Source organism: Antedon bifida, chromosome 9, assembly GCF_963402885.1.
Source record: "Antedon bifida chromosome 9, ecAntBifi1.1, whole genome shotgun sequence".
NCBI classification, from domain to species: domain Eukaryota; kingdom Metazoa; phylum Echinodermata; class Crinoidea; order Comatulida; family Antedonidae; genus Antedon; species Antedon bifida.
The window spans coordinates 10785561-10799548 of record NC_136234.1 but is presented as its reverse complement, the minus strand read 5'-3'; the positions used below and the strand labels follow the sequence as shown (position 1 = coordinate 10799548).

The window sequence follows — 13988 nt, the reverse complement described above, 5'->3', positions numbered from 1 at the left end:
TTTCTAAAATATGTCTAGTTATATTCTCAAAAATGTCCCGTCCGTAACAAAAAAATACTGTGGAATGCCCCAAATAATAAAACCTGATGGTTATATTGTAAAAAACATTGATAACCAATATAAATAAAATAAATAACTATCAGTAAAAATATTAAAATGTTTTAATTTGTAAAATTTAGATGGCCAAATCATTTTAATTTATTTAATTAAGTGAAAATTTTATTTTATTAAAAAGGAATTGTGTAGTGTAATAAATACCAAATGGAGGCCCAATGTCAATTAAAATCATCCAATACAAGTAAGGTATCACATAATTGATAGCGCATTTGTACACTCCCCTTTTTTCTAAACAAATTCCCTTTTATGCAACAGTCGAGCCATGGCCGTTCATCTTCTTGTATAATGCTCTTGAGATGCTCTTCACTGGCAGATTTTAACTTCATTGGACATAAGTGTGTCATGATTGTTTCCAACATTTCTTTTTTCCTTATCAAGTTCTGTAAACTTACAGATGTATCTAGGTTTAAGAAGGCTGCCTAAAAAATTTAAGAGACAACACAAATTTATTGAAAGTTAGCGAGTGTGCCTTGTATAAATACAACTCATTTGCAAGGAATGGATTAAATAAAGTGTTTATATATAGGTTAAAGAGCGAACTAAGTGACAAGGTAAGGTGGCCTTAAAAGTCTTTTTTAAAATATTAACTAAACTAGTACTGTACATATTACCCACATACCCCAACATTCCAGTATACAAACATTTTAATTTCCCAGCCGCTGACAAACTACTTTCTAAATCAAACAATTCTTTATCTATACACAGACACCATTCGCCAAAAATATTTACCATAGAGGAAGGATCGTTTTACAATGATAAATTGACAGCCAAAACGAAAACATTTTTTATTGAACAGGTCTTACAGACTACTTTCTACATATTACAATTACATAGACGTGCTATGGGGTTTGTGCATGCACAGTTCTAGTTTTAAAATACCCAATTATTATTATAGCTGTAGTAAAATATAAGTTTCGTTCGGTGTGATACAGTTTCCTAATGCTTCCGTCCTATTGAATATAACTGCCTATATAAGGCATAGCGAGAAAAGTAGGATCTGTTAAAAATACAATTTTCACTGAAGCAAAAGACTCAAGGAACTAGATAAGAAGTCACCCTGCAGAAAGGGATTTGGAAAATATCAGCTATATAAGCTGTATGTTTTTTTTCAAATTTGTCTAGTGGAAAACATGCTTAAAACTAAACCTTTTAACTGGTCTATTTAACGAGGTGGAGTAAAGTCGACCAGTTCAACTCAAAAAATATTCTTTTTACTCTACACATGTACAAAACTTTCTTTATTTGTGTTATAACACACTTGCTTTGAATTCCGAAGGCTATAATACTGTAGGCCCTAAAGCCTATAAGAAAAATATAATGGTGCTCAGAATTTGGTTGTGGTGTACAGTATATAGACTTGGTTTTTGTCATCAGCATGGCATAAAAATACTTGCAATATAACACCTAATCATGAGGATGTATTTAAGTAACTCATGGCACATAAGTATATCAACCAATCAAAATGGCAAGGATGCAGAAGCATATAAATATATCATGCAAATACTTACAGCTGCTTCATTTTTTACATTAACTTCTATCTTGTCACTACAATCATAAAGAATCAGTTTGAAGCTGTAACTGTAGTGCATTAATGGACCTGAATGAAATGTAAAAAAACATATCTAGTGTTGGTAAATTGGCACTTCTTGTTCACTGCAAGGTCTACAGCCTTATGCTAGTACATTATGTGATAAAATCACTTTCTTATTTTATGTATGCGCCCTTACTGCCCGTGAAAATAATTTATAACTTCTTTTGAATTGTGAAAATGCTTTATTGTTATTTCTTGTTAATTCTGGAGATTTGATTGATGTTTCTGTTAATTTTTTGTTTAAAAATGTTGTATTAATTTGTTAATCTGAGGCGCCTTGTGTAATAATTATAAATATAATGAAAAAAAAAACCTCACAAAAGACTGGGCTTCTTTTCTTTGATTATCAAAGGAACAAAGTTATTTAATGCAAGAAAACTGATGCAGATATAATGTATGATCAAGTTAATATCATCAATTTATTTTACAGTTTAAAATGGTATTTTGATCACAAATATGTAAAATTTGCAGGAAATATCTAAAAAATCCTTTTATTGTAGAACTAGTAGCAATTCACAACATTTACAGCAATCACTTAGAAGAAAGAAGTTCAAAAGTAATTTAGAAAAAACGGCCATCTCAAAAAGAAGCCCATTTAAGAGTACTAAAAAAGAAGTCCATAGGCTTCTTTTCAAGGTTTTACAGTATTATGGCTTTATCTGGAAACGACACAAGAGTGAATGTAACAAAGCATAATACACAGCTCTTAACATTCATCCCACTGATTTTATTACTCGTCACTTCAAAACAAAGGCCTTCAAAAATCCCCTTAAAGCAAGACAAAATTTGATCTAATCTAATTCTCTTTTTTTTAAAGACTTGATTTTGGTATTTACCAGCTTCTTTTTCTCTTGGACACTTCGGGCATTCAAATTTAATTTGTTTATTCTGATGGTCAGATGCCTTTTTGGGTGTAGAAGTACTTGCTTCGTTTTCTACCCTTCCCTCCGCCAACATCAACAACATCGATTTTTGGCATTCTTTAAATTGTCCTTGCTCAATTTTCTCAACAGTAGGAAATTTTGCTCTGTAACAATCAAAACTTATAGGTTTATAAATGATTCTCATGATAGGTAAAAAAAATAAAATTCAAGATATTAAATTTAAAGCTCTGTCTACACTACCAAATTAGTTATGACAAAAAAAGTGTGATGTGTCCAAATATGGTAGTGATGATGTCATCATGTGGGCAAATCATACTTTTTTTGTCAAACTACAGTAGTTTGATAGTGTAGACAGGGCTTTAAGTTGTGCTCTTTGATAGTGTAGATACAGTAGAACTTTAAGCTCTGTTGTGATAAAAAAAATCTTTATGTGACAAAAAAATGGTAATCACATACAATTTGATAGTGACAGAACTAACATATCAAAGTTATTCTATTACAGATACTACAGTAACTACATAGTGTTTGCTCTTTTTAACAATGCAATTATTTAGCATGCTTTTTTGGTGGGCATACAATGTTTATTGCCATGACTGCCTGATAAACTTCTACAAAATGCATTGAGGTAAAAAATGTAGATACTGCAGTAGAATAATTTTGATTCCCAACTACTACCAAAGAACCTATTAAACAAGAATCTCTTTATTGTCGGAATGTGTAAAAGATAGAGTGGGATAGAATAGAGCTGAAATGGATGGTGCCATTTTGAGTCAATGGAGTAACACGTCCTCAATATGGTGAAGCCTTTTCTATACTGTAGAGGATTGAGATATATGATAATAGCATTGTTACAACGTAATGCTAAACAAGCATTTTAATATCAACAGTTATAGTTATCAGAAATACAATAAAGGTAATTTCTTTTTTTAAAAGAAATAATTCGTCTGTACACTATTCTATTTTCTATTGAAGATACCTCAATATTTATTAATAATAATTAATTTCTGGAAATTACATTGCCCATTGTGACCTTATAGTAGCTTAAAATACATGGATGTATCGATAGAAACATAAAACACAAGGCAAAAGAAAAAAGACAATGGTTATCAACATACACTAACCTTTGCTTACACTTTGGGCAAACTAATTGAACAAATTCATTAACTGCTGATGGTTCAAAATTAATCACTTTTGCACGGATTTTAGATAAATTGGGAATTTTCTTCTCTAATACATTCTTGATTGACTTGACTTTTATTTCATAGTGACCTGAAATTACTTTAAAAGAAAAAGTTGTTACACGAAAATGAAATATAAAAATTGGAGAAATAAAAAACATGCTTGTATTTTTTTCAGACATGCAGTGTACTCCTCAAATAAATCAAATGTCTACTGGTAAATGTATGTCTAGAAACTAATTGGCCTCATCTAAGCCTAGTCTACCTAGTAACCTTTACAGTTATTGGCAAACTAAGAGTTAAGCACTGTTTGTTCTTTAACACTAACATTCACTGTTACTGGAGGCTTTCATTTTTTCATCTGCAGCAACACATGTCTACAAACACTGTGATTTGATTGGCTAAGCAAAAACTTCAGCAAACTAGTTTGGCAAATGTTCAAATTAAGACTATGCTTAAATTAGTTCACTTCCACGCACACAAGTGTTTTAATTTGTTTGTTGATATACATATCCTTTAAAATCAAAATTGCTGTACAACAAACATTTCTTTTTTCTTTTATGAGGACAAATACATTTTATTGTATCTTGCAATTTGCCATCAGATGGCTCTCAGTCGCCTGTACATGACGCATGACGAGGCTAAGATTGACCGAAATGAAAGATGAACTTGGTATCTATTAGAACATTTGTTTTAAAAGGTGGCTTTATTTTTTAGCATAAAAAATATCATTAATAACAACAAAATGAATATTAGCTTTTTTATACGATTTACTTCAGACCCAGAATAATCCACTTGAGTGAATTCCAGGAGTGTAAGGGTTAAGCACTCTGGTTTTAATTGTTTTTACAAGTAATGGTTTAATAAGGGCATGTGGCGCAGTATGTATAAGGGCGTGTGGCGCAGTGTGTTGGACATTAGACTACTGATTGCATTGCATTGCTTGTATCCTTAGGGAAGATACTTACCTTTGCCTCTCTCCACCCCAGTGTACAAATGGGTGCCTGGTAATGTCAAGACACAAATTTGCACTGATTACTAGCTGCATTATGGGAGTATGTTTCTATACATGTTTGAATAAAAAATCACCGGGATAATATGTACAGTGCTTAGAGGTTTCACAACATTAGGCACTTTATAAATCCAGGATATTATTATTGTAATCTATATGAGCATTAGACATACATACTGGTTGCTGATTCCTGCATGCAAACATCATTTTGGCCTGCTTCATGATCTTGCATACTACTAGTGGTTACAAAGCCTTGTTGTTTTTTCTGCTTCAGACTCAATCCGTCGGGATTCATTCCACTTTCTTGACGTCTCTGTTCAGCTGTGCTAAATAATCTAAAGAATAAAAGAAATGAAATTGCATCTTGAATGAATTTTCGGATTCAAAAACAAAAGCCTTCAAAATTTTGCTAAAATCTAAAAATATTTAACAAATAAAAAACACTTATTAAGTAGTTTATTTTCACTTTTATAATAGTCAAATATTTTCTTAACACAACCTTCACCGATAATGTAATTACTTTTGTAAAATACTTGGCATAGTTTATGACAAAAACGTAAAAAAATTCCAATTCCAATTTTCCTAAAAGTTGTAATAATGAGTGGTCAAGCACTCATTTGCGATAGACTGAACTTTAATAATTTCAAACTCAACGCAACTTATCACAACTCAACTTTGACAGACTTGAAGGATTTTATTTAGAATTCACACAATTTTTACATGACAGGTTAAAAAGTTATAGTTTAAATTCTGTTCAATACAAAGAACTTTTTTTCATCTTATAAATAAAGTTTTTCCATGACCTTTTATTGAAAGCCAAATTTTCTATGGCTACCCAGGCCGGAAATTTTTCAAATAAATTACAGGTACCATGATTTTCCAGGTTTTAAGTCTGATCTGTATGATCTCTGAAGCAGAAGACCTAGTTCTAAAATGTTACTTATTCTTAATTCTTACTTGGTGTTTTACCTTTTCATCCTTGATACAGCAGGGTGATCTTCTGGAATAGAGATGACACCTCTACCAAATTTAGTACCTCCATGCACAACAATCTCATAAATGTCATTTGTTTCAAAGTTTACAACATGTAGATTCTTAATAGTTACAAATTGGCCAACCTGAAAAATAAAAAAAAACCCATGTGTACTCGTCTAAGGTTCGGATGGAGATTAAACTAATCTTTAACTTGTTCTAGTCATTCTTTATCCATGCGAACTTGGCTTTATGATTTGATACAGATTCAATTTCACTCATATCAACTCAAAACAAAATTTTGTTTATACTAAATTCATATTTCATGTGAACTTGCCTTAAGATTTGATATAGACTCCAAATGGCCATCATATATTCAAACAGTGACAAACCTTTCTACTATTCTCCATGCGAACTCACGTTAAAATTTGAACCTTTCTACAATTCATATTCCATGTGAACTCACCTTAACATTTGATACAGTCTCCACATGGTCATAATACACCCAAACAGTGACATAACCATTAACCTTTCTACAATTCATATTCCATGCGAACTCATCTTAACATATGATACAGACTCCACATGGTCATCATACTCCAAAACAGTGACATAACCATTAACCTTTCTACAATTCATATTCCATGCGAACTCACCTTAACATATGATACAGACTCCACATGGTCATCATACACCCAAACAGTGACATAACCATTAACATTTCTACAATTCATATTCCATGCGAACTCATCTTAACATTTGATACAGACTCCACATGGTCATCATACACTCAAACAGTGACATAACCATTAACCTTTCTACAATTCATATATCATGTGAATTCACCTTAACATTTGATACAGACTCCACATGGTCATCATACACCCAAACATCAACAACATAGCCTTTAGCCTTTTCTGCTAAATCAGTATCCCATGTGAAGTCATGTTCATCTGTGTCTACCCAACGAAGAGAACTACAAAATATAAATGTTGAATGATGTTAAAAGTTACATACAAGTTTTGTAATTAACTTGTGTATAAAAATATATAATTAAATATTATTATTAAATCCAAAGTCAAATTACTGAAAAAATGACAGTGGGTATCAGTGACTGGATCTCAATGGAGATACAAAATAAAATAAACAAAAAGCTAAATCAAAACAAAAGTAAAAGAGCCAGAAAATTTGCAGAGCTTTCTGGCAACATTAGCCCTTCATCAGTGAAAGTGAATATTATTATTTAAATAATATTAAAGTTAATGCCTACTTTGTCGTCATGATGCCAGTTATAGTTATAGTTCTGCAGTGCTGACGTCATGACGGTAGGTGGTGCTGCGTGGTTGCTAGCCAACCAAAAAATGCGTTCAACCTGCCTGAGTGACTCCAAGGTCACCAATGGTTTGGAATAGGCTTATTGAAGTAGTCATTTTAAAACTTAATAATTTTCAATAAAAACAAACTAAAATTTCAAAAGATCACTAAATATTTGTTTTTAATAATCTATTTATTCTTCCAACTACAGTTAAACAAAATCAAGCTACGATACATATTTTGATAGAAATACAGATCTAGTTTATCAACATAGTAGAGTTGAACACATTTTTTTGGTTGGCTAGCAACCATGCAGCGTCATCTATCGTGACGTCACACCGCAGAACTCTATTTCAGAAGACAAATCACCTGTTAAATAATGAACCATCCCACACTTTCAGAGCAATGCAATTGATACTTGGTATTGCCACTTTGGCCACTATTTGAACACTGATATCAAGATATTCACTGCCTTTTATGGACGATAGACATCTCTCCTCTTCCCCTACATTCTTCCATTGTCGTAACTCATCCACCTAAAATGTTACATGATAAAATTACAAAGATGTTAACTATACTTGGTCAAGTATATTTTTTCAATTTCTGCTTTAGGTACCACCATTGATTTTTGTTGTCATCCATTTTGAGTTAATGTTTCTTTTATAGAGTTGATCTGCAATTAATTCCCTTTAAGTTTTACATAAATAACATGGACATTCATGACCCTAATGAAGGAGCTTATAATTGAAAACATACATAAATCTAGTACCCCCATTTGCTTAAAACAACACAGGCACTATAGAAAAACATTTACATCTTAAGTGGAGCTCTATCTTGGTGGTTTAAATGCTCGGCTACCAATCCCAGGGTCCTGGGTTCAACTCTGTCAGGTGCCAGGATTTTTTTCTCATGACAGAAAAAGACTTATAATAAGACTTTGTTTGTGTAGAGCATCTTGTGTACATGTTTGTCTTTGTGATTATTTAAGGTGGAGGCTGCTTTATTAGCTATGGCGTTATCTGGCCTTGTATCCAAACTAACATTTTTTTTTAACAAAATAAAAATCATGTACACTATTGGTATGGTCAACCGCATGTAATTTGTTATTTTGTCTTAATGTAAAGTTTTCTTCTGGCATGATCATATACGCGCATTGTTTCTAACCTTGCAGAAAGAAAACAAAGCTGTGTCAATAGTCTCAACACCCAAAAATCGACTATTGGCATGGCCAATCATGCCTATAGAAACACTCATGTACATCCAAATTCAATCAAGTCTTTAAACCCTAATGTTTAATTACATGCACCCTTGACAGTCATCCTAATCTTACCTTCTTTTCATCATCTTTTGTCATGGTGTACAATGGAGTGGATGACCTAGGTTTATAACCAGTTCCCTTTTCACCTGAGAACACTAGTGACGCAAACCCTGGATGCTTAACAGCCTGTAAAGCATCTTTGTACATCTGAATCTTTAAAATACAAAGTATAATTTATAATAATACATGCTTACATAGAGCTTGTTATCAAAGCATGTAGGATTTGGACTAAGAAGCCAGGGATCAGTTATAAGCTGTGGACTTTGATGTATGTTACACCTTTTCTTTTCCCCTCATGTCGGCGCTAACAACTACGGTACAACCTGTTCTGTTCATGACAGTGGCTGTACACCGGATAACCCCTAATAAAAAAATAGTAAGTTTGTGCACACACATATTTTGTGTACAGTGGACCTGCGGTTTGTAGTCTTTATCCAAGAAAACCATTCTACCACCAGAGCCTCGAACCATTGCTATAAAGGCTAAGGATTACGGATACACTGTTTTAACTGACTCATTCATAGCTACAACTACAGTAGCTACAACTTCACTTTAACAGTACATTTATTTATAAAGTTAAATGTATTCAGAGCCCAAGATAGACAATTTTACTGCTTACCTTCAATCGATGCATACGTACTACATCACCAATGGAAAGAACATGTGGTAGGGACTCTTTGTCTCTCATAAACAGTGTGCATGATAAGCCGTCGTTACTAAGTGATTGGTCAATTATTCTCATTGACAAACAATAATCTAAAAGTAATCATAAAGTATCAGTAACATTAGAAAATAAATCAAAGATAGCTTCAGTTAGTGAGCCCTTTATATAATTAAACATAAATATGAAGATTTTAAAGTTATGGATATCAGTAATTTGATCATGTTACATACATTACACTGGCCAAAGCATATGTAACATAACACAGGCTTTGTAATACGTATGTGACGTACATGGTTACGGAATTTGCCTATGCCAATATTGACATAAAATGTGTGCAAGATTAGTTGAATATGAAAAAAATATGCATAAATTATGGTGAAATGATACTTGATGTCTCAAACCATGAGATGAAAATTAAAACAAGGTGTCTGGATGGAGAACAAAATCCAAACCTTTTAGAAGTGTGCAGAAATAAACATACTGTACTGTTTTCTCCAAAATACAGTAAAGTTAGTTTCACATTATGTTAAGTAAAATGAAAATGCTGACATTACCTGTTCCTCTAGCCCTAAACGGTGGCTTGAAATAGGATACAACACCATACACATTTGCAATCATTCCTTGCTGTAGGTCAGCCAGTGGGGTATATATGTATTCCTGATAAATATTCATAAAGTAGAAATTGAATGAAAGTTGGCCCTTTTATATGAACTGTGAAAAATAAGGTAGAACCCCTCCTTTGGCTTAGGAAACATCCCTATTAAAATTAAACCTCTAGGTAAACAGGCATTAAGTGTGGCACATAATTTTTTGTATTATTAAGGGACTGGTGGGGGTGAAATAATTAGGCTTTAATATAATAAAGTTCTACTAAAGTTCCATTTTTAAAGAATCTACACTATGGGAACAAATGCCAAGTCACAAACAATTTCAATATTAAGGCTGGTCTGACAAAACTTTGGGATACAATAAAATGGGAACATTTTCTTAAGAAACGAATGAGCAGTACTGTATATGTTTAGGAAACACTTTTACCTTCTTGTGTTCTACTGTTACAAGGCAATCTAAAACAAAACGCTGAGCTCGCCTTACCAAGGTAGGAGCTTGTAACAGTCCTTTGATCTTATGTCTGGTTGCGACAAATACCAACGGTACTGTACTACTTAATACATATTCTCCGCGGTGCGGTGTCTGTTAACCAAAGAATTGAGGAATTCAAATTTAGGGGAGTGGAACTGATTGTGTCGCAACCACAGATAAACACTTTGATCTCCGAAGCTCAACATCCTGTTGTTCAGATTGCCTTGACTGTACTAACCTTAACAGGTGATTTTTGAATGGTTGTGTTTGGTACTACTGCACTGGTGGAAGCATTTTGAGTCTGAATTACCAGTTTTGGAGGCCTTGCCTAAAAGAAGTAAAGTAAAAGGTTTTTAGTTTAGTCTTGTTTTAACATGACTCGTTTAACCTATAAAAGTTGCAATTTATGTAAGAAATTTCTTAAATGCACAAAAAAGAAACTGAAAATATAACACAACAGAGAAAGAATTTTACACTTCAAAACCAAGAATCAGAAAAGCTGTAATGACATCATAAGACGGGATGTAACGTCACATACACATCAATAACCTCGCTACCAAATACAGCTATATTCCGAAAAGTTACGTCACATGACCGGAAATGGCATAATTACGGTAAATTATGAAATCTCAAATTGATTTTTTTGTTATTTCTGGGAGCAGAAATGACGTCACAATATCATAAATAGTTTTTACTGTATATATTCTTATTCTCCAAGTCAAGACCTTTGAAATGACACCAAACACGGCTATATTACGACGAAAATTGTTTGGCAGCAAGGTACCATCTTCGAGACGTCATATGGCTGCATCAGGTTTGAAAATAAAAAATCCGGCTCTATAGCTTTGAGGACATGTCCCTGTAGTATTCTATAAACTGACAACATCTAATTTCGTATTTACCATTGGTTTGATAAAAGAATCTATGACTAGATTTGCATAAAAGTAAAAAAATAAACCTGAATGTCTGCCAATGGTACGTCAGTTGGCTTGATATTTAAGCGAAAGGCATGCAACTTGTCTGTTTTGAAGGTGGTAGATTTCTCAAGTTTTGCATTAAAGATAACAACTTCACACTGCAACAAGAAATGAAATATTAATAAAAACATGTTTTAAAAATACGTAATTATATTCATAGCATATAAATAAAGCTAGTATAACATACTATTAACATATAAATAACTTGTTTCCTTTTTCAGTTTGACTATTTTCACAATCAACATAAATCTGCTTTAATTATAACATTAATTTACATTATAATATTTTAGCTGATTATTTTATATACTAAATAAAATAATTTTATATACTGTACAGGTGGCCATTTGAAGAGTTCCTACCCTACTGTACTTTGCTGTCATTTAGTTCACTCTCTAGCCTTTACTGTATATAAACTCTTTGGTTATTACAAAATTTGAAAATTTCTGAAATACATACCTTTACCTTGACCTTTTCAAAGTGTGCTGCATACTCGCCAAACAAAAATACAGTAATCTTATCTTTACTTTTACAATCTTGCAGAATAGCTTTTAACCTTTTATAATTAGGCATGATGACGAGGTTGTACTTGGTTTCCACAACTGCCTATTTTCAAATTTAAACAATCAATAACTTACTACATACATTATTTCTATTATTTAAATGGCCGAGCAGTTACAACAGTGGAAACATACCCTATAGTCACAATACAGACAAGGCTTCGAGACTTGCACCAATTGTGGTAGTACACACAGTGTCACTATCGTGGACAGCATCTTTCTGTATGACAGTTAAGTGTCAAAAACACTTGGTTACCCAACTCATTTGAGGGCCTGGGTATACTAGTTTCATTTTATTTGTGAATCTGCTAAACATAATTTATTTAATGAAGTAACTATGGATAAAATAGCACAAGGATATGCATCAGTTTGACATCAAACATTCCATCTCTTTTACCAAGAAAGTGCAGATGCCCACATTGTTACAAAATAAACAAGGGCTTCTTAGCGGCGTACTGTATATGCTGTTAAGCTGACATGAATTATGGAAGGCATCTACTTTTAAAATGAGCACGAGTGGGATGGTTAGTGATCGCAACTGGCCAGCCAATCCCAGATCAGGAACCACGATTCCAATTCAAATAGTCCTATTGATAAAAAAAAAACACCTGACATATGTGGCACCACCTAGCAAAAGATAGTATAAGTCGGAATTTACAAAAATGAGTTTTTACATAATTATGAAACTAGACAAAAAAAATTATTTTGATATAACTGGTTGAAAAGTTATTAAAATCAAAGTTAAGGCACTTAATAAGTGTCTTTCATGAAAACCGGCTTTGAAAAATTGTCTGAATATAACGAGTGTATTCGATGCTTGCTGGACACACTTTCTCCTCGATATTTTCTTAGCCACAGGCAGTTATTGTTTACAGAATGACTTGAATGTTGACATAGATTGTTTAGTATACGGTAATATAAAGATATCTTTACTGATTTTAAATAAATTCTTGACTTTTAGAGAGATGGCAATTCAATTACTTCCAATATCAAGCATTTCTAGATCGTTGCTATTTTTTATGAAAAGATCAAGCTAGGAAAAGTAGCAACTATTTTTCTCCATCCTGATGCAGTTAATTTCAAACTTTTAGGTCATATGTTCATTCATCGACATTTTTATTCCAAGTAGATCAAAATGAAACATACACAAATACAATACGCATGATAATGGTGTGGGATACAAAATAAGCACGAGTGCCTTAAACATGTAACCCTAACAAATAGATAGATATAGATAGAACATGCTCTTTTAAAAACTAATTTAGGGCATTTTGTGAGTTTTGACTTAAAAACTGTTCAGGTAATTTTTAAAATTAATAAATGTGTTTTTAAGATGATAAAAAAATTTGATACAGTGTTCAAAGAGCGTGTTTGTTTGATTGGCAGCATTGCCTTAGCTAGCGCGTTGGAAAAATAGTTTGATGTCACCGTCAATAAATATCCTTGTACTATTTAATCTAGGCCTATGATATACAACCTTAATATACATGTTTTGTAAAGAAGTTAAACTTGATATGTCACCAATACATATTTGTTTGGCTTGGGAAGGAAAGACAAACTCTGAATCACTGTCTAGTAACTTGAACTTAGCCATTTTCTGAAAAAAAAAATGATAGCCTAGTTGATCAGAGGATATTTAGTAATATTCATTACTCCATGGATTATGTAGGCCTAAAAGTAAAGCTTTTAGGCCTAGGCTAGCCTACCTAGCTAGGCTTAATTCACATTGTGGATCTTCCCAACGCCCAACGACGGGTGTCTACCTCCTACCCAACAAGCCTTATAAATAGGCCTAGCTAGGCCTACTACTATATATTAACTAAGTATAGGCCCTAGGCCTCGCATAGTGCTAGGCCAGCTAGGCCTAGGCCCTAGTTCTAGGCTGGTTAAAGTAGGCTTTGGCTAGGCCTAGGCCTACTTACTACTAACTGCAGTGTACCTAGGTAGTAGGCCTTAATTAGGCCTAGGCCTAGGCCTAGCCTACTACTACTACTACTACTACCTGACCTAGCTAGGCTTAGTACACTGCACAGTGCAAATATAAATGATATATGATCTACTATTATGCTATTTAGGTTGAAAAATTACTTCATACATTTGCCACAACTTCAAGTGTCAACTTTTTAAAACATTATTTTAACTTCACCGCCATATCGCTCCCCCATCACAAAACTGGCAAAAATCAACGATCTGAAAACAATCTAGATAAACGCCACCAACGGCGAATTTAAGACTCGACCTCCTCTGTATTCTTCTGGGAAAAAAATCTGTCAAACTGCCAATAATTTAATTCGGGCTGGCTAAATGAATACCAAAATGAGGTT

At 33.1% G+C, this 13988-nt stretch overlaps 1 protein-coding gene across 1 annotated transcript; it reads right to left on the bottom strand.

Moving 5' to 3' along the window:
• Nucleotides 1–127: 127 nt before the first annotated feature.
• Nucleotides 128–13815, bottom strand: LOC144851919 (protection of telomeres protein 1-like). The gene is made up of 16 exons (XM_078709580.1): nucleotides 13760–13815; nucleotides 13142–13261; nucleotides 11564–11710; nucleotides 11089–11205; nucleotides 10369–10458; nucleotides 9605–9707; nucleotides 9006–9142; nucleotides 8399–8539; nucleotides 7438–7604; nucleotides 6601–6730; nucleotides 5752–5900; nucleotides 4960–5117; nucleotides 3714–3870; nucleotides 2545–2735; nucleotides 1626–1714; nucleotides 128–536 (listed from the first exon to the last, which is right to left on the bottom strand). Exons 2-16 carry the CDS (start codon nucleotides 13256–13258, stop codon nucleotides 276–278), a joined length of 2154 nt encoding a protein of 717 aa, XP_078565706.1. The 5' UTR covers nucleotides 13259–13261; nucleotides 13760–13815; the 3' UTR covers nucleotides 128–275.
• Between the last annotated feature and the right edge of the window lie 173 nt (nucleotides 13816–13988).

Excerpts from the sequence above, each read along its gene's own strand:
- LOC144851919 (XM_078709580.1), bottom strand. The coding sequence starts at position 13,258 with ATGGCTAAGTTCAAGTTACTAGACAGTGATTCAGAGTTTGTCTTTCCT. Across the intron at positions 6,731-7,437 it reads GATGGTTCATTATTTAACAG|TTCTCTTCGTTGGGTAGACA; the intron begins GTGATTTGTCTT and ends TATATTTTGTAG. Across the intron at positions 2,736-3,713 it reads TGCCCAAAGTGTAAGCAAAG|AGCAAAATTTCCTACTGTTG; the intron begins GTTAGTGTATGT and ends TGATTGTTACAG.